This window comes from Coptis chinensis, chromosome 3 (genome assembly GCF_015680905.1).
Source record: "Coptis chinensis isolate HL-2020 chromosome 3, ASM1568090v1, whole genome shotgun sequence".
Classification (NCBI taxonomy): Eukaryota; Viridiplantae; Streptophyta; class Magnoliopsida; order Ranunculales; family Ranunculaceae; genus Coptis; species Coptis chinensis.
Window position 1 is genome coordinate 107,056,815 of NC_141458.1, and position 19,453 is coordinate 107,076,267.

At 38.0% G+C, this 19,453-nt stretch overlaps 4 protein-coding genes across 4 annotated transcripts; 2 read left to right on the forward strand and 2 right to left on the reverse strand.

Annotated features, from left to right (window-relative positions):
- Positions 1-528: 528 nt before the first annotated feature.
- LOC147512676 (ABC transporter E family member 2-like) lies at positions 529-5,451 on the forward strand. The gene is made up of 14 exons (XM_086595706.1): positions 529-943; positions 1,060-1,145; positions 1,229-1,326; positions 1,412-1,529; positions 1,617-1,706; positions 1,788-2,092; positions 2,244-2,439; positions 2,528-2,713; positions 2,877-3,143; positions 3,790-4,035; positions 4,500-4,637; positions 4,729-4,854; positions 4,936-5,071; positions 5,181-5,451. The coding sequence occupies exons 1-11, from the start codon at positions 838-840 to the stop codon at positions 4,617-4,619; spliced, it is 1,818 nt and encodes a 605-aa protein (XP_086451832.1). The 5' UTR covers positions 529-837; the 3' UTR covers positions 4,620-4,637; positions 4,729-4,854; positions 4,936-5,071; positions 5,181-5,451.
- Positions 5,452-9,578: 4,127 nt separating this feature from the next.
- Positions 9,579-12,813, reverse strand: LOC147512677 (putative amidase At4g34880). Its single transcript, XM_086595708.1, has 6 exons — positions 12,467-12,813; positions 11,915-12,364; positions 11,562-11,776; positions 10,684-10,932; positions 10,357-10,549; positions 9,579-10,098 (listed from the first exon to the last, which is right to left on the reverse strand). Exons 1-6 carry the CDS (start codon positions 12,497-12,499, stop codon positions 9,742-9,744), a joined length of 1,497 nt encoding a protein of 498 aa, XP_086451834.1. The 5' UTR covers positions 12,500-12,813; the 3' UTR covers positions 9,579-9,741.
- Positions 12,814-13,916: 1,103 nt separating this feature from the next.
- On the reverse strand, positions 13,917-16,316 carry LOC147512678 (pentatricopeptide repeat-containing protein At4g19220, mitochondrial-like). Its single transcript, XM_086598767.1, has one exon. It carries the CDS (start codon positions 16,314-16,316, stop codon positions 13,917-13,919), a length of 2,400 nt encoding a protein of 799 aa, XP_086454893.1.
- Positions 16,317-18,219: 1,903 nt separating this feature from the next.
- Positions 18,220-19,209, forward strand: LOC147512679 (uncharacterized). Its single transcript, XM_086598768.1, has one exon. The coding sequence runs from the start codon at positions 18,220-18,222 to the stop codon at positions 19,207-19,209; it is 990 nt and encodes a 329-aa protein (XP_086454894.1).
- The last annotated feature ends 244 nt before the right edge of the window (positions 19,210-19,453 follow it).

Here is a 19,453-nt window from a genome sequence, read left to right on the forward strand (position 1 = left end):
AAAACCGATTTGGATAAGGCTTCATGTCTTGAAACAAAACGGTTGCAAAAATAACTCAAAACTACTACACATGACATGATCGCTCTCCAAGGGGTGCAAACGGATAGGTTCGGATTCGGATATGTCTGTATTTGAATCCGAAAATTTATACCGATATCCGAATCCGACAGATATTAAATTTTTTATCCAAATCAGATATCCGAAAATTAATATTAATTAAAATTTTATTTGCTTTGAATAATTCATTTTACCACTATAAAAACTATTATAAATATATATATATATGTCATTTATTATTATTATTTTGTTATTATAGTTTTATATTATTAGTTTATAATTTTATATAATATTTTATATAATAATAAATTAATAAATTAATTATATATAATAACTATTAATTTTTTAAATCGGATCGGATATTTTTAGATGTAGATATGGTAGTATCCGAAACCAGTTCGGATATAAAAAATTATCCGAATCCGATATCTGAAATTTTCGAATTATATCCAATTTTTCGAATACAAATTCAAATTGGATTCGAATATTTGGATATCCAATTATTTGGATATCTCAATTACCGGTGGGACTTGTATTTCGTATAAGAGAAACTTGAGTTTTATGATAACACATATAGAGAAACTAAATTAGGGTGAGCTATTTTGTGAGTGATTTGTGTGAGATTGATTGACAGATTGAGTGAGAGATATATTAGTGCTTTGCAATCAGACAAAAACAAGGTTTAATTAGAAACTTGTTGACAAAGAAAAGAAACTCATCAACATCAGTTTCCAGTCCCCCTCTCTTTCAGCAACGAAGGAAGAAAAAACGTAATTAAAGATGGGTGGTGATAAATTGAGTCGAATTGCTATCGTCAATCCGGATCGTTGCAAACCTAAAAAGTGCAATCAACAATGCATGAGAAACTGCCCCGTCGTCAGAACTGGTATCAATAATTTTTGGAATTTCAGCACGTTTTCTAGACCGGATTGTTTTCAATATTGTATACAAGTTTTATTAAATTATTGATTTACTTGAAATACTTGTCATGTGCTGCTGTAGGTAAACAGTGTATTGAAGTCACTCCAAAATCCACTGTCGCTTATATCTCGGAGAGTATGTGCGTTGGATGTGGTATATGTGTCAAGGTATGTTTATTAATGTTTTTTTTTTTTAACATAATGATTTGTAGTATGTGACAAATTGTTTTTTTTTTTGTGTTTTGTACCAGAAATGCCCATTTAACGCCATTCAGATCATCAATTTGCCAAGAGAGTTAGACAAAGAGACGACTCATCGTTATGGCACTAACACCTTTAAGCTGCATAGGTTAGTATGTCACATTATTGATGATTGGAAGCTGTATTATTGTTTTTATTATTTAGTGCAGAAGACTGAACGGTTTATTTTACAGGTTGCCGGAACCCAGACCTGGACAAGTTCTTGGTTTAGTTGGATCGAATGGTATTGGCAAGTCTACTGCTCTTAAAATTTTGGCTGGGAAGCTTAAACCAAATTTGGGTCGTTTTGATGTAATTTAATTGTCTTGATCCTTTTTCATTGGTGTTGAGTCCTTTATTTGGCATAGAGTATAATTTTGTCATGTATTCCTTTTGCAGAATCCTCCTACTTGGGAGGAAATATTGACTTATTTCCGAGGATCTGAGCTTCAAAACTATTTTACTCGTATTCTGGAAGACAAAATGAAGGTTCGCTCTCCCCCTTTAGATGGTTATAAACTGTAGGATCATTCTTCCAAATTCTGTAACTTAATATGTTGTGTTAAATAGGTGAGCATCAAGCCCCAGAATATTGACCACATTTCAAAAGAAGTGAAAGTGACTGTAAGGCAAATGCTGGACCAAAAGGAGGATACAGAGATGAAGGTGAAATTCTGTGATGATCTTGAGCTGAATGAGATTATGGATCGCAAAGTATGTGATTTATCTGGTGGAGAGCTGCAGAGGTTTTCTATCGCTATGGTTGCTATAGAGAAAGCAGATACGTATATATTTGATGAGCCTTCCAGTTATCTTGATGTAAGACAAAGGCTTAAAGCTGCCGAAGTCATTCGGTCTTTGGTCACACCTGGCAGGTCTTGTTTGCTTCGCTCTTGAATTTGCTTGTGTTTGTTTTATCCTTTTTTTTTTTTTTCTGGTTCTCTGTGTGTCTCAGTGCTTGTGTTTCCCTACAAAAATGTTACTGCACAAAGCAATATTATGACTATGTTGTGTTTTCATCTTCAGTTATGTAATTGTGGTGGAGCATGACCTCAGTGTCCTAGATTACTTGTCTGATTCCATTTGCTGCTTATATGGGAAACCCGGAGCGTATGGAGTTGTGACTCGTCCTTTTACTGTTAGAGAAGGAATTAATGCCTTTTTGGCTGGATTTGTTCCTACTGAAAATCTTCGGTTCAGGGAAGAGTCAATTACATTCAAGGTATACATTCCCTCTTGTGCCATATGTCTGCTGTTGTAATCCTGGTTTTCTGATGCCTTGTTGTTTATTTATTTCCAAATTATGCTAGGTTTCCGAAAGTCCACAAGAAAGTGCAGAAGAAATTCAATCATATACACGATATAGATACCCAAGCATGTGTAAAACTAGAGGCAAATTTTCACTGTGTGTGATGGAGGGTGAATTTACTGATTCCCAAATTGTTGTAATGCTTGGTGAGAACGGAACAGGGAAAACAACATTCATCCGCATGCTGGTACACTTTCTTACCATTCTTATATTTCTAGAATAAAGTGGTATTCATGGTCAATGTGAATGGCATTGCATTATTTTTTTGGTTGCAGCACGCTTAAATACCGGATTGACATTGATTTGAAATGTATTATTTGTCTCATTAACTTAATTTGTTCGATCTGCAGGCTGGTATTTTGAAACCTGATGAAGTCGGTTCCGAGATGGAAATAACAGGATTTAATATTTCTTACAAGCCTCAGACGTTCGGTCGGAAGTTTGAATCTACCGTGAAGGACTTGCTCCATCGAAAAATCTATAATTCATGCCAAGATCCTCAGTTTAAGTCAGACGTCATGAAACCTCTTCAAATTGAGCAATTGATGGATCAAATAGTTGACAATCTTTCTGGAGGGGAATTACAAAGAGTTGCTTTATGTCTTTGCCTTGGGAAGGTGCACACTTATTCATTTTTACACTTGTGTTTCACTAGTTGTGGATTCTTTTGAACAAGTAGCTTTTCGTTATTATGTGGTTCTTTGTCTGTCATTTATATCATCTTTAGTTTGCAGTTAATATAAAAAAAATTATTCAAGTATGGCAGGAAAAGGACAGTGCCAGACCAAATGCTTTTCGTGGCCTTAAACCCATCTGAGAGGCATGCAACTTTCAAAATATGTCGAATTTTGGCTCCAGTACTCATTCTTTACTGTAATAGAAATACATTGATCTGGATTTAATCCTTGCATAAGATTGATACGTATACTCTCCCAGTCTCCCCTTAATTAGACTAGAGAACTTGATGCATTTTCAATCCGACTCTTGATCAATCTTTGGTATTTATTGGAAAATGGAAACTGTTATCATCCTTTGACTTCAAATTCAACAACGCTTATGTTGACAGTACCTCTCTATGATTTTAAATAAATAAATAAAAAGTGACACCCAAAGTGAGAGAGGGGGAAAATGGTGACACGAACTTCTCTGCTTAGGTGACGGGGAGGAACCAAAAGATCAGTGTAGAGTATCTATAGGTTGCCTCCCAAATAAAGCCTACTTACTGATTGTGCATCCTGTGACATTTCTTTTGGTGTGATGCAGCCTGCTGATATATACTTGATAGATGAACCAAGTGCTTATCTTGATTCAGAGCAACGTCTTGTTGCTTCAAAGGTCATAAAGAGGTTTATCCTCCATGCTAAGAAGACTGCTTTTGTTGTTGAGCATGACTTCATAATGGCAACTTACCTCGCAGACAGAGTTATTCTTTTTGAAGGGAGACCATCTGTGAATTGTACTGCAAATGCTCCACAATCTTTATTGACGGGGATGAACTCTTTCTTATCTGTGAGCCTTTCTTTCTTAACCTATTTACTGTTTGTCATTTTCCTTGTTGATAAAAGATGAACCTTCATATTTATACTGATGAAACATGGATAAAGGATGGTACAATAATAGCAATATATATATATATATATATATATAAAGAGGATCTAATCTGTCACTTTTCACTTTATATACTTCTCTGGTCTCTCTTGGATCCTAAATGTCATTATGTTAAGATCATGTTACTGTTACTCATGTATATGCCTCCATTTACACAAAATGTGTATACCCGGGTCTGTTGATTCCGAGATTTTCACTGCGACCTCAACAGATAGTGAAGAAGATAGTCTCTTGACTTAGCTCTCTATATCATTTTTTGCCACATTGTCAGTATAGATGCTGTCTAACATGGTTATATTTTTGTTTGTATCTACCGGTTTCTCAATGTTTTCTTTAAAACTTACTTCGGATCCTACTATATGCAGCAATTGAATATTACATTTAGGAAGGACCCAACTAATCATCGCCCACGAATCAACAAATTGGGATCCACAAAAGACAGGGACCAAAAGTCTTGTGGTTCCTATTACCATCTTGACAATTAAGGCAGCTTTGGTGCACAGGTTTTGCTCACCTTTCCCTTCCCTTTGTCACAGTTAAAGCAGCTTCCATGCATGTAAATTTTACCCTGGTTGTCCTTTCTATCTCTTGCAGGTGATTCTGTTAGTTACAGAATATCGAAATGGGCGTGTTGTTCTGTTGAGGCTGGCTAGGTGCCTTCTCACAAAGTGGTTTAAGTGCACAAGGGCCTACATACTACTACTAAAAATTTGCATGCAGGTCATGCTCGCTGACACTCCCTTTGTTGCACTTCTAGATGCATGTACATGCCATCCTAAGTTTCCTTTCCATCTCTTGCAGGTATTTCTTTTAATTACAGAGGATCTGTATGGGCATGTTTTTCTGCTATGGAAATTCCATTCTTGTCGGTGTTACCCCACAGCTGATTTTCCCATTGGGCAGCATCTGCGCACACTCGATCAGGGTCTGTCTTTAGGTAATTTTTCCTTTGCCTGCTTGAAAATACTATCTCGCACTTGTATTACCGTATAATTTATTCTCATTATTCTCAGTTTATTTTACTTCATTTTAATGTTTCAATACAGGCTAGAGGAAAGCTGGGCATTTCAAGACATTTAGGAAAAACAAACCGTGAACTGACTTATAGTGGTAGTTCAGCTAGAGAGACTGTCACCAGCTAAAAGTTTGTGTTTGAGAATAAAAGTAAGATCAGCTGTCTGTTGGTCTGTAAAACATAATAATTATGAAATAAATTATCTTGGAAGCAATGCAGACGTATGTACTTTGCAAAGGTTCTTCCTTGTGTTTGACGGTTTTACTTTTGGTTAAATAATTAAGTTATTAAACTTCCATCAATTTGAGCTCGGGCATTTATATAGATGTTATTACCTTGTGGTACCTTCTAAAGTCCTGTGAAATTGTGCGTCTGAATGTCGTAATCAACGGATTACATAAGCTTCATTCATCAAATGTATGCAAGAAATACTGTTTAGATGTGTTCTTCGTGCATGCCTTCACTAACCCGAAATATTCAACTCCCTAACTTGACTTGGGACTATGGGTACAAAAACCTTTCTTGTAGCGATTAAAAGAAGTAACAACAGTCCAGATTTACCCAGAGTCGAAGAAAAGAGTAAACCTTTAGAGAGATTTTTTTTTAGATTATTGAACATTGATGGCGAGTAGATGACAATCTTGGGGAGTACCCTGGGATTTAGAGGTAGTCATAGGATTATTTTTTTTGTTTTTAGTAGGCAAAATTTTGTAATAAGAAAGGAGGAAGGAGGTGTACGAAGTATAGGGGTTACTCGCAGCGTACTATACACAGTAGCGCCGTAAGAGCATCTTTAGGAGCGATATCAACCTAGCACCAAACACCAAATTTCCAACAATTTGGTGTTTTTTCAATTTTAGGAGAGCTACGTGTTGATGAAAACACCAAACCAAACACCAAATCGGCCAATATTTGGTTCCAGGTTTGATGTTGTATCAAGTCACTCAGTCTTGAGAAACTGATTTCGACTGTTTTCTGCCAACCAAAAGCCGGTGTTGTGTCAAAACCGCTTACTTTTTCATGTTTTAGCATGGGTTCAATCTCAACCAAACTATGTGAAAACGTGGCTCCAAAACTGGTGCAGATCCTGATTTTAAGAAGACAGTTGGCAAAATCAAATAAAGAAAGAATTTTTTTTATGAAAATTAGAAATGTGGTGCATAGAACTTGAAAAATTATGAGTTTTGCATAGAAGTTAAGAAATTAATAATTGTGCAATTGAAGAAATTAAGAATTGTGATTCAAAATTGAAAAAAATTAAAGAAATTAAAAACCTATGATTATGATTACGATTATAAAGTCCAAAATCTATGATTATGATATAATCATATAATATAAAAATGATCCAAAACCTATCATATTACATCAAATTTATTTAGCTCTCTTCTTACGCTTTTACCACTTGATCCCTCTCCTCTCTATTTGGATATTCCTAATTTCGCTCCTCTAAGTTCCTAACCCGAGAATCAAGATATTCTCTCGTCGCATGAAGGTTAACTACCTGAATACAATTTGAAGTTCCTTATATCCTTGATGTTGTTACCAAGCATGGTACATTTTTTTGAATATTCTCGTGCTGGCTTTTGAAAGTCTCGTATGGTAAATGCGAACAAATGTTGGGATTGCCGATATGTTTGAGAATATGCCTCCTCCCTTCTTGGCTATAATGATATAATCCGATCAGATCATGGAAGTCCCTCATCCCATCAAACATACAAATATGGTTCTCATATCTTCTTTCAACATGATTCCAACAATCTCACTGAAAATCCAAGAAAATACATTAACAGCTCGACATATATATATATATAATTAATAAGAAAAATAAAATAACTAAACTCACCGTGGTATATCGATCAATCTAGCGGCTCTAACTCATGGCAACGAAAGCACGCAGGCACCTCGGGAATGGAAATCTAAGTAGCCTCCCCATCAGGTCCACACAGGGCAAGGCGCAAACATCCGAGGAACCACCGCGCATACATTTTTTTCCAAATTTGGATGATATGCATTCAGAGATTGTGGGTTGTAAATAGGTCAGCCTTGTTTGGTGGATGAGGAATACGATAGCTCACATCTCATCCCTTCCAGGCCCATTTTGCACCAAAACTCGAAGTTATAGCGGTACCTTTCTAGACCGACCATCTGGGGCAACAACGGACCCATGGAGACATCGGTTCCACAATTTATAATAACTCATTTCTTGTAAATCTGGATTTGGTCCACCTGAATCTCAATCAACAAAAAGAAGACGATATGGCCAAGGACCACCACCGATATGAACTTCATGAACTTGAATTGTTTACCCATTTACGGGTTTGGTCATGGATCACTAACATCCGCATGGGAGCACATGGAACTCCATAACGCCAAATATGAGAAAAGGAGATCATCGCCTCCAACATCCTTTCCGCCACAACCACCAAACCATATGGCCCAAATATCGTGGATAGAATATGCCTCCTTTTTTGCCCCTCATCCCATATACAACTCGCGGACGTGACAACACACAAGCATGCCGCATTAATTGGATGTCAAAGGCGATAGTCAAACGACAAGGTCTCCACTCAATAGATGACAATGATCTAATATCAATCTCGAAGCACAAGCCATACGGACATTATTTCTAATCGCATGGGGATATTTGGTTCGGGGTTTTGTTACGAGTCAAGTTGAGGCCTTGACCAACTACCAAATCTAGAAGGGCAATTAGTCATCGAATCATGTCTATGTTAGGACAAAGAGTTCAAAAGTACTCATAAAACCAAATCTCTAAAAGTCCTGTGAATCTTGCAATCTGAGGACTTCTACTTCCGAATGTCCGTGAAGCTTTATCTAACGCCGCTATCAATGTGACATATACTGAGCTACCCAGGTCATAATCTCTCATAGCATGCAAATCAGATACATAAGCATAATATCCCAGTTGTACTGTAGAATGACCATTGAGAAACAGAACATGCCCAATAAAAAATATCAAAAAAGCCCTAACATATACATCAGCACCCTTACTACCAGGTAGAATAGTCAAAGCTAACTCCGCTCGTGTATCAGGATCTAAGAGGGGGTCCATATATGCAGTCTTAATATGAGATAGCTTAATACTAGAAAAATCATAAGCATCCGCACCCAAATGAGAAAAACTCATAAGCATACTATCCATATTCTAATAATTTGTATGAAAAGGTATCGGTTGACCTATATCGATATTCAACCCAGAAATCATAGTGAAGTCTAGTGGTGTGAACCCTAACTCCGCACAAGGGAAATGAAATGTATGAGTTCTATTCCACCATCTTTCTACTAAAGCTATGACTACTGCCCAATCAGCCTTCTCATAATCCACATCAACCAAAAGACCCAAAGGTGTATACAAAATACTATCTCTAATATGTACAAAGTCAACCAAACTCTTAATAACCTTCCACCACTCTCTAACACCATGTAAAGCCAATCTAACTCGGTAGTCAATAACATGCTGATATTATGAAAAAAAATAATGCGTATAAGATAAATAATTAATTGGTCCAACTCAACTAATTAATATTCAAAATATTTAATCAAAACTAATTAATTACCTCGAGTATTAGCCATCGCACTTTCGACACGTGTTTTGTATCACGTGTAGAAGACACAACTTCCATATCAAGTGCTTCTCCAGGTGCAAATTGCCAATCGAAGTCGTTCATCTGATACTCCAGTATATAGGGATTTCTATTAGTCGGTGCGACATCCCTGGTTCTTCCCAATCAGATTCTACTTCCTCGGGTTCATTGCCAATGTCATGCGGTAATCGCCAATCATCACTGTCGAAAGGTTCAAAATGATCCATATCAAATTTTAAGAGTTTATGTAGGTTTTTGTTTTTTTTTAACTAAGGAGAGGGTTTTATAATTGTGAGAAGAGGTGAAAGTGACTGAACCGCGCAGTTTTGGACTTGTTTATATAGAAGTAGCACGCGGTGTTTTGAACATCGCGCGGTTTTCTGAAAACTGTGTGGGCCTAGGCCTGTCAGTTGGGCTTTAGTGACGCAGTTTTGATAAAACCGCGTGGGTTATATGACGCGGTTTTGGCAAAACCGCATAGTTGCTTGGTGAAATTTTGATGTTGCTCTAAAGTTGCTTGGTGTTTTTTTGGTTCAAAATTTTAGTGTTTTTTTGGTTCAAAATTTTAGTGTTTTTTTAGTAGCTCTCCTAAAGATGCTCTAAGAAGTTATTTTAACTTATAGTAGACACGCTTCAGAGCCACCCATTTGGTCCTCAAGGGGGTTTTACAAGAAAAATAACTTGATTGTTGTCTTACTGACTGCGTACTTGAGAGTTAAGAGTTAAGACTATAAAATTCTTGAAGTGGGGTCTTGAAAACTCTGCCTGTTCATGACTTCATACTACCACAGTTTTATATAAAATACGAAGTCACAAAAGACGAATGGTGAAAAGATATCAATCTTGTTATATGTGGTGTGTTAGAACAAGTGTTTTACCATGATTATTTCCTAAGAAAGGAAAAGAATAATAAGTTTAGCATCAGACGTAAACATGTTGATATAAAAACTTGCAACTGAGTATCAGGTAATATAAGATCTTTATAGCTTAAACTTGAATCGATGGTGGCTTCCTAATTTTGGTAGCTTGTTCAAATGCATATGCAATCTCTATAAGCTTTGGCTCAGATCCTTTAAGTCCACCAAACAATATTCCAAAAGGCACCCCTTCTTCATCAAAGCCAGACGGGACAATGATGCCGGGGTATCCTCCATTTGCCAAGATGCTAGCCCCAAGGAACTCCGGCACCACCATTGCATCCAAGCTATTATCTCTCATAAGTTTATGAAAGCCTTCTTCTGAGAGCTTGGTTAACTCACTGAGCGCCGCTGTGTACTCACTACATGGAAGCTTAGTTTCCTCAGAATCTATGAACTTGCTTTGATTATATTTATTCGTCATCTCCTGCAAATTGTAAAGATAAATATACTAGTCAGCTTACCAAATAATTTTTTTTTTCCCTAAGTAAGCAAATATTGTATCAAGAGTAAAAAGATACCAAATACAACGAAGGACTAACAAGTATTTGTGCTGGCATTATAAAATCCGGCTCAGAAGAGATGGTTAGCTGATTCGTTGTTCATACTAAAATTGTTCGAGTCTCGCAAAAGACCCTCAGGTAATGCAGATGCTAATGAAAATACACTTTTATTAACCACTCACCTTGTCTGAGTTGGCGATATTGAAAGCAATTGCATCTGCCAATGATTTAATTGGAGATTTCAATAAGTTGGAAAAGTAGACGCCGAGATCACGCTTGAACTCGTACTTAAGAGCTAGAGCTTCTTCACTTCCTTCCATAATTTTTTGGAAGTTGTTTAATTCCAGGTCATTTACAACAACAGCACCATTGTTTCTAGCATTATCAGCACAAACCAAGAAATGCTAATGTTAATAGAGCCTTAGAATTATCTAAACCGAGTAATGCCAACAACTGCAACCCAACTGTTATGATTTTACCAAACATGCCATACTAAGGTTTTCCCTTACCTCATGGTATTTATATGTCTCTGAAAAACAGCAGGAACCGGGGAAGTAGGATCGTCGTATATCACCTTGAAAATATGCCACATATTCCCGAGCCTTTTTCCACTAAGCCCATCAGTTTTGAGAAACTGTTTGTATCCACCAAGGGGAATATATTGGCAGGCCTCCTTGGTCATCTCATCATCTCTTGGGTCATAACCAACAATCACATCCAGTAAATACACTGCATCCGATACTGTCCTTCCAATTGGCCTGTCAAAGAAAAGTCGTCGTTCAGTTCAGCAAAGCTATGCACCTTGGAACTTTTGTTTGTGAACCCCATATAGCTTCAACTAAGGAGTTTTAACTCGTAACTATTTTAGCCTTACGCAGCCGCCAGCCGGCGCCAATAGCCGTCCTACCTAATTTCTCTAGAGCTATTAATGGTTCCATGGTCAATTACCGTTTGTGCTGGTGATGTTAGCCATGAGCCCAAGTGGACTGTGACATCACTGCTTAGGTGACAAATGCGCAAGAGAGAATTCATTGAGGTGTTCTGTGACATCACTACTTAGGTGGCAACATACTTAGGTGGCAACTGTTTGGTTTGTAGCTACATCCTCTATACATAAATAGGTTATCCAAAATAAAAATAAAAATTATAGGTATAGAAATCTATTTTTGGCCATGCTTGCCTGCTTGGTTCACTAGGGAAAACTGTATTGGTACAAAGCACAGAGAGTTCTATTATAGTTTTACAAAGACTTTTCTCTATTAAATCAAAGGTTTTACATTATTGTGAAATGAATTCACTCTTAGACTCATATTGAAATTATAGTCTAGAGCATTCCATCATTCAGTAAACTATAGCATCTCAATAAGAAGTATAAGATGCTGCTTACCCAACAGTGTCCTGTCTAAGACTGATAGGTACCACCCCTGACCTACTAGTCAGGCCCAAAGTTGGTTTGATTCCCACGACGCAACTGAGACTACAAGGCTCGATGATTGATCTGTTCGTTTCAGTGCCAAGAGAAACTGTCACTAAATTGGCTGCAACACTAACGGCGGATCCTGTGCTTGAACCACCTGGTTCTGTTGTTAGCACATATGGGTTCTGGTTACATTCAGCACCGAAGATGCACAATGTTAGTATCTTAAAACTTGTCGTCACAAAATAACTGGCGACAAAACTCTAAGCATCTATTTTAGATCTTAAAAAATTAAATCAAAGAAGTAGATTCAGTGAACTTACTTTCACAGTACCACCTCTTGCACTCCATCCATCTGGGGCATTTGTACCCCTATAGTTCGCCCACTGAGAAAGCCCAGCTTTACCCAATATGATGGCACCTGCCTTTCTCAACCGATCGATAACACCAGCATCACGAGGAACAACTGAATTAAGGAGTGCAAAGGAACCAGACGTAGTGTTGAGCGTGTCCTTGGTGGCAATATTGTCTTTAAGCAATACAGGAATTCCTTCCATGCCACAGGAACACCCACACCCACACCCACCAGGAAGTATCCGATCATTGTCAGCCTTAGCAGCTTGGGAGAGAGCTTCTGAATTAACTTCAATCACTGAACAGAGTGTAGGATTCAACTTTTGAATGGCATCAAGGTAGTACTGGACTAGCTGTTTAGAAGTAAGTTTGTTTTGTTGGAAAGCTGATTGAATTTCTTTTATGGTGGCTTCTTCAATCTTGAAAGATCCAAAACACAGATGATAGACCACAGTTAGGACAATTTTTCCTAAAATTTACTTTATAAGATGATTAATGTAAAAAGTGATTAATCGTATTACCTTAAATGAATTTTCATCATATTCATTCATCATTTTCTGGTTGATACCAACAGAGATATTTGATATAAAGAATAATGAGTGGTGATATTCCTTCCCAGCCTCAAGCAAGACTTAGAGATAGTATCCTGGACCATGTGTGTTAGTTCTATCCAGGGGGACCATATAAACAGGAGAAAAAAAGAAGAGAGAGAGTGATGGAATTAGTGTATTTAGTAACTTAGTTTATCTTAGTAATTCGTATTTTAGTAGGGTTTATCCATTTTAGTTGTTGGTTCCTAATTAGGATTATTTGGAGATTGTATAAAGAAGACAAAAGTACGGGGTTGATTTAATGAGAATTTAGTAGTGATTTTCGGATTAAAAGTGTGTTGATTGAAGTTGCTTCCGCCCTTTAATTCACATCAGAGAGAGAGAGAGTACATTGTGATCAGATCTAATTAATCCAAATGTTCTAATACAGATAAATCAAGCACACAAGAAAGCCCATAATAATCAGTAATATCTCCCTAAAAACAAAGTACGGTTTTACAGTTACCACCTGGAGTTGATAAGCATCAACATAATTATCAGAGGCACTTAAGATATCCAATGCAAGGTGAGTATACTAGAAAGACAACATTGCGCTGAAACGTCGAGCAATACCTTAAGACTCCTGCTTTGAGTATGGGACTATGGGTACAACAACCTGTCTGTTTATTCTTATAAAAAAAACCAATCAAGAAACAGGCGAAAAACCTTTTTTTCTGACTAGTAGACACACCAATCAAGAACTGGTCTCTTTATCAAGACTTTACATAGATGATTGAACAGTAATGGTGACTAGATTCTGGACTTTCAGAAGATAGTCATAGGATGATTTATCAACTATGGAGTTTGGAGAAGGTAAGAGTGTTGTTTTTAGTGCCTTGGATCTTGTAGAAAGTGTAGACCGTCTTTGCTATATCAGAATGGTCGGATCTGGACATCTTGTGAGCAAGGAGGAATCCCATCCGTGAGTTTGGCTTTGAGCAGGGATGTCAGTTATGTAGAGTTCAAGACAGTCTCCTGTGTCCTTGAACCTGAAAAAGCTGATGAAGATCAAGTGTTGATAGCTCCCGTGCTATGATAACAAATGCAAGCATCAGCAATGGGGAAGAGGATGAATCAGAGGAAAGGCGTCATGAGTAAAAGAGACTTGCAGCTTCCAGGATACATTGTATGCCATGGATGCTTTGTAGCTTAGTTTCAAATAGAAGCAAGGGGAACGGGTCCATAAATAGTACAAGAAAAGAACAGATGAGAGCTTAGAGGCACTCACACAAGTTTTTTCATGGTGTACAAGTGGTGCTACGAAAACTTTCCACTGCACTACATCACCAATTACTACTGTTGTTTTGCTGCGCCTGGAACTAACGCACCAAAAACACAAGCTAGAAAATCACCAACCCTTAAATATGTGTGATATATGGCCTCATCCTGAACAAATGTCAATAAGGCTATAACCCGGGGGCTTTCTCAACATCCTGTCTTGAAAGTTTTTCCTAATGTCCATTGCATCACTCCACCTTCCATCAGCTGTGTAAATGTTGAATAAAGAAACATAATATCCAGCATTTTCAGGATCTATATTGAAGAGATGTTCCGCAACTTGTTTCCCCATCTTTATGTCTCCATGATACTTGCAAGCACTTAAAAGTGCCCCCCAGACACCTGCCTGCTGTTGAGGTTGTATATCCTTGATAAACTCGTAAGCTTCACTAAGTTTCCCACTTCGACCGAGCATATCCGCATAGCAAACATGATGTTCAATAGTTGGTTCCACCCCAAATTCTGTGGACATGAGTTCATAATACAAGCGTCCTTCTAAGAGCCCAGAATGACTACAAGCAGATAACAGACTGATGAAAGTGCTTTTTGTTGGACTAGTCCCAGACTCACACATCTCACTGAACAACTTGATCGCTTCCTTACCTTGACCATGGAACCCATATGCAGAGATCATGGAGTTCCAAGATGCAACTGACTTCTCTGGTGAATCTTTAAATAGATGAATGGCAAGTTCTAATCTGCCACATTTACTGTACATATCCATAAGGGCAGTTGATATAAATAGATTCTGTTGAACTCCAAACCTGAACACATAACCATGGATTTGTTTCCCATGCCTTAGAGATCCAGTCTGAGTTGAAGTGGAGAGTATGCTGACAATTGTAATCTCATTTGGTTCATATTCAAAGAGATGAAATAGTTCTAATGCTCTTTGACCATCCTTGTTTTGAGCCAAACCAGATATCATGCAATTCCATGAATATAGATTACGAAAGGAACTGGCATTGAACACTAATCTTGCACTTTCAACATCTTTACATCTACTATACATTGTTATCAACGAGTTTCTCACACGAACATCTAATTCCACTGGAGTTTTAATTGTGAAACCATGTAGAGATCGCCCAGCTGATAGGAACTGCAGATCACCACATGCTGATACAACGTTTACAAAGGTAATAGAGTCGGGGCTTGTGTAGGAACTGCAACATATTTGGTTGAAAGTTTCTAGCGCTTCATGAGAATAACCATTCCATGCACATCCTACTATGATAGTGTTCCAAGAAACAATATCGGCAACATCTGAAATATTCCGCAACAATGCCAAGGACGCTATCACGTCTCCACAATTTATGTACATGAACATTAAATCGTTGGTTACCAGGAAATTGTTTGAGAACCCCAATTTAAGATGTAGACAATGAACCGACTCACCAAACTCAAGCTCCTCAAATGAATCACAAGAGGAGAGAACAGCCAACAGAGACAACTCGTTGCATGAAGGTCCTGAACGATGCAACTCTTGGAACAAACCTTGAGCTTCAACTGAGCACACATTGTGAGAGTACCCTGCAATCATCGTGTTCCATGAGATGAGATCTCTTTCGGGCAAAATTGTGAACATGAGTTCTGCCGGCTTAAGAATGTTGCATTTCAAGTACATGTCCATAATACTGTTCTTTAAAGACAAATCCAATCTCATTTTCCTCCTGACTATGAATCCATGAACACTTCTTCCTTCTCGTAATAGGTTAAATTCCGTACAGAGTGGAACAATTGAAATCAACGTCACCAAATCGGGATGAACAGACCATGTATGTTGCATTTCATGCAAGAGACTAAAGGCTTCTAAAATCATCCCATTTGTGGCAAACCCATGAATCATTGAATTCCATGAAACAACATCGTGCTTATAAACCATTTTATTGAACACGAGCTCTGCATCTTCGATATCCCCACATTGTGAATATAACGAAATAAGGGCATTCCCAATCGAAATGTTGGCAGTCTCCTCATATCCCAATCTGATTGCAAGCCCATGAACTGTTTGTCCACATTGTAGGTCACCCAAACTAGAACAAGCAGAGATAGTACATGAGAGACTAAAATTATCAACTCGAACACAACCATAATACAAGCCCATGTCCTTAAAATAACTCCATGACCTCTCAGGATACCCATTATAAGCACAGCCACTCATCATCGAATTCCAAGAGGAAGAGTCTCTAAATTCCATACCCTCAAACACGCATTCCGCAGAACCTAACTCGCCACACTTAGCATACATGTCTACAAGAGAATTACACAGAAAACAATCAGAACCCATCCCATATTTCAAACTCAAACAATGAACTACTCGACCTCGTTTCAAGTCAATCATACGTGATAACGCAGATACAACGATAACCAACGTCGTCGAATCAACACCACTAGTTTCTTTCCACCTCATTTCCCAAAACAACTCCAATGCAATCTGAAAACGTTGGTTACAAACACATGCATTTATCATTGCATTCCAAGAGATAACATCTCTTGTATGCATTTCTACAAACAGTTTCCAAGATGAGCTTAAATGAGAAGCTCTAGCATATAGAACAAGTAGAGAAGTGGCGGTGTGTAGGTCTGTCAGTGCACCTAACTTAAAAGCTAAACAATGGGTAGCTTTTATGGACGTTAAATCAGGCTCTATGGTTCTGATGAGATTTTGAGTATAAACCAAAGATGGGTGTTTATGAGTTTGAGGTGTTTGGTTGTAAGAAATTTTTTGTGCATGGTTTTGTACAATGGAGAGGAAGTGCAAGTGACGTGGCAGTTTAGTTTGATGTGTTTCAAACTTAACAGCTTTAGCATTTAATTAGCACGGTCTATTTTTGGGTTGATGTGGTGTGTATTTATTAATACTTTTGTGGAGTGGACTGTGGACGACAAGTTTTCAACTTGCGGGTTTGCATAGAAAAAGAGGATGGTAACCGAAGATCAACGAGAACCTGGGCTCCTTTTAAGATTACTGAAATGCATTTGTACAAAGGGGATATTTATCAAGTTTGGCTAGAGAATCAACATCAAATTGAAATAATTTTAAAGGCTCAACCTTGGATTGTCTCTCAGCATATTTTACAAATTGTGCCTTGGATGGAGATGAAGGATAACCAGGCACCTGACTTCAACAAGTTTTATGTTTGGGTTCAACTAGTTAACTTCCCTGAACTATTCCAGGATAGGGAAATTGTTGAAGGAAACCTAATTGATTCAGGCTGTTTCTCTCCAAATCAATTGATGCATCTGGAGTTGTACCCAAAGTTTAATGATTTTTCTCAGCTAACTCGAGTCAAGGCTTTGATGGATATTCATGATCCAATCCCACCAGGATTCAAGCTTCCGGAACCAATTAATGGAGTCGAATGGATCCAATTCTCGTATGAGTTTTTACCAGTGTGTTGCTTCAAATGTGGATTCATTGGTCATCATCAAGCCTCATGTAACATAGCAGACGCTGATCTTGGTTTAGAGCCACAGTTCACTTCATCTGGACTACGTTTTGAACTGTATAATCCAAAAACAAGGCTGTTTCCAAAACTCATGACTGATCGTCCAGTGTTTGAAGTGTCGATGATTAACCCTTATGAGCTTCCAAGAGTGCACCACCCTTTCAGGATTTTTGAGATTCCGAGACATGGCAATGATATTGAATCTGTTCTCGATGGACAGGAAAATCTAGACCTTCATATGCAACACAGGGATGGGAGAGATAAAGGCCCAATGATCATGGAAGTCAGCTCCTCTGGAAGAGATGTTGGAACAACTCTGAAGGCTGGACACAATGCTGGTACTAGTAATGATTGGAATATCAACTCTAACCCAGTTAATCTAGATACCTTTTCCCCAAGATCTCTGGGACTCTCTCCGGAAATACATGTTCAGCAACTGACCTCATTGCCTTATACTTCCTTCATCAGTACTTCACAGGAAATGTTTAATAATCCCATTAACATACCTTTTGTGGACTTGTCTGACTATACTGATACTGCTTTAGGTGATGAAAATTCCATGCACTACAAGAGACAAGAAATTGAATTTGGAACTGCAAATACAGAGAGTACTGAGTTAAGGATTATTCAGCATCAAGAGTTTGAAGGGAGCATGTTTCGAGACAGAGAGCCTAGGCGCAAATCATCTCTGAATGTTGCTGGTGATGAAAACTCCCTCTCTTCTAATGGTAATTCCAGTGGCTTTTCCGGTAGGCGTAATCCATACCGGACGGTGAAGGAAGCTGCCCACAAACAACTCCCAAAGAAGCCATGAGTTGCCTTGTGTGGAACTGTCGAGGCATTGGTCTCCCCTCGACAATAAGAGGGTTGAATGATTCAATACAGAAACTGAGACCAAAATTTATCTTTTTGTCTGAAACTAAGGCGAGTATGACTAAATCTAGTAGATTACTTAGAATGGTTAAAGGTGGATATCAATCTTATGTTTGTCCAGCAAGAGGAATGTCTGGGGGTTTATGGTTTTTGTGGGATGTTGATGTAGACCTTAACATTGTGTATGTAGATGATTGGATCATTCATGTTAAAATTAATGAAATCAGCTCACCTTGTTGGTATTTCTCTGGCATCTATGGTAATAATGATTTTTCTACAAGAAAAGCACAATGGCAAATGATGGAAACCTTAAATCCTGGAAATGATCAAGCATGGTTATGTGCTGGAGATTTTAATGATATTTTGTATAGAGAAGAAAAAAGAGGTGGTCGTCCAGTGTTCCAATGGCAATGCCAACCATTCACTGATATGATACAAAATTGTCGACTGATGGATCTTGGTTTTGTGGGATCAACTTTTACATGGACAAATAACCAGTGCTTCCGCAATAGAGTTTCAAAAAGATTGGATCGTGCCCTGTGTTCAAGCAAATGGAGGGATATATTTCCTAATGCTATGTTATTCCATAATGCTACTCTTGAATCTGATCACAAGATGTTACATTTGAGTTTAGATTCAGCTAAACAAAAATTGAAAAGACCATTCAGGTTTGAAATGATGTGGACTCAAGATGCGAGATGCAAGAATGTAGTACGCAACGCTATGACAAGAGGTTTTTCGGGTTCTCCTTCCTTCTCTTTCTGTCGAAATCTATCAGCTTGTAGGAAAGATCTTATTGAGTGGAATCACAATTGTTTTGGGAACTTGGATGTGAAATTAAAGCAGCTTGATAAGATGTTAACAGAGTGCCAAGCGCAACAACATAGATGCATTTTTCCCACTGAAGAACAACTCAACCAGGAACAACGCCTGCTGTTGGAGTATAAAGAGTTACTAAAACTAAAGGATACACACTGGGGACAAAAGGCTCGACACGACTGGTATGGCATGGGTGAATTGAACACAAAGTACTTCCATACAGTGGTGATAAGCGACGAGAAGAAAGCGATATAAAGCATTAGTGAAGCTGAATGGGGAGGTTTTAACATAACGTTTGGAGATTGGTGATCATCTTGTACAATACTTTTCAAATCTGCTTTCCACATCTGAACCTGTCTATGATGGTGAGTTAATGGAAGTGATCCAACCGCTGGTGATGCAAGCAGATAATGACTCCCTAATCAGGGCGGTATCAAATGAGGAGATTTCAAATGCAGTCAGAAATATTGGTTCCTTCAAAGTGCCAGGGCTTGACGGG

What these genes read in the sequence shown, in the direction of transcription:
- LOC147512676 (XM_086595706.1), top strand. Translation starts at nt 838, where the DNA reads ATGGGTGGTGATAAATTGAGTCGAATTGCTATCGTCAATCCGGATCGT. An exon ending in CAACATTCATCCGCATGCTG is followed by an intron (nt 2,714 to 2,876) that starts GTACACTTTCTT and finishes TTCGATCTGCAG; the next exon opens with GCTGGTATTTTGAAACCTGA. An exon ending in TATGTCTTTGCCTTGGGAAG is followed by an intron (nt 3,144 to 3,789) that starts GTGCACACTTAT and finishes GGTGTGATGCAG; the next exon opens with CCTGCTGATATATACTTGAT.
- LOC147512677 (XM_086595708.1), bottom strand. Translation starts at nt 12,499, where the DNA reads ATGATGAATGAATATGATGAAAATTCATTTAAG. An exon ending in ATGATGAAAATTCATTTAAG is followed by an intron (nt 12,365 to 12,466) that starts GTAATACGATTA and finishes GGATCTTTCAAG; the next exon opens with ATTGAAGAAGCCACCATAAA. An exon ending in AGACATATAAATACCATGAG is followed by an intron (nt 10,550 to 10,683) that starts GTAAGGGAAAAC and finishes TGATAATGCTAG; the next exon opens with AAACAATGGTGCTGTTGTTG.
- LOC147512678 (XM_086598767.1), bottom strand. Translation starts at nt 16,316, where the DNA reads ATGCATACAAGAGATGTTATCTCTTGGAATGCAATGATAAATGCATGT.
- LOC147512679 (XM_086598768.1), top strand. Translation starts at nt 18,220, where the DNA reads ATGGTTAAAGGTGGATATCAATCTTATGTTTGTCCAGCAAGAGGAATG.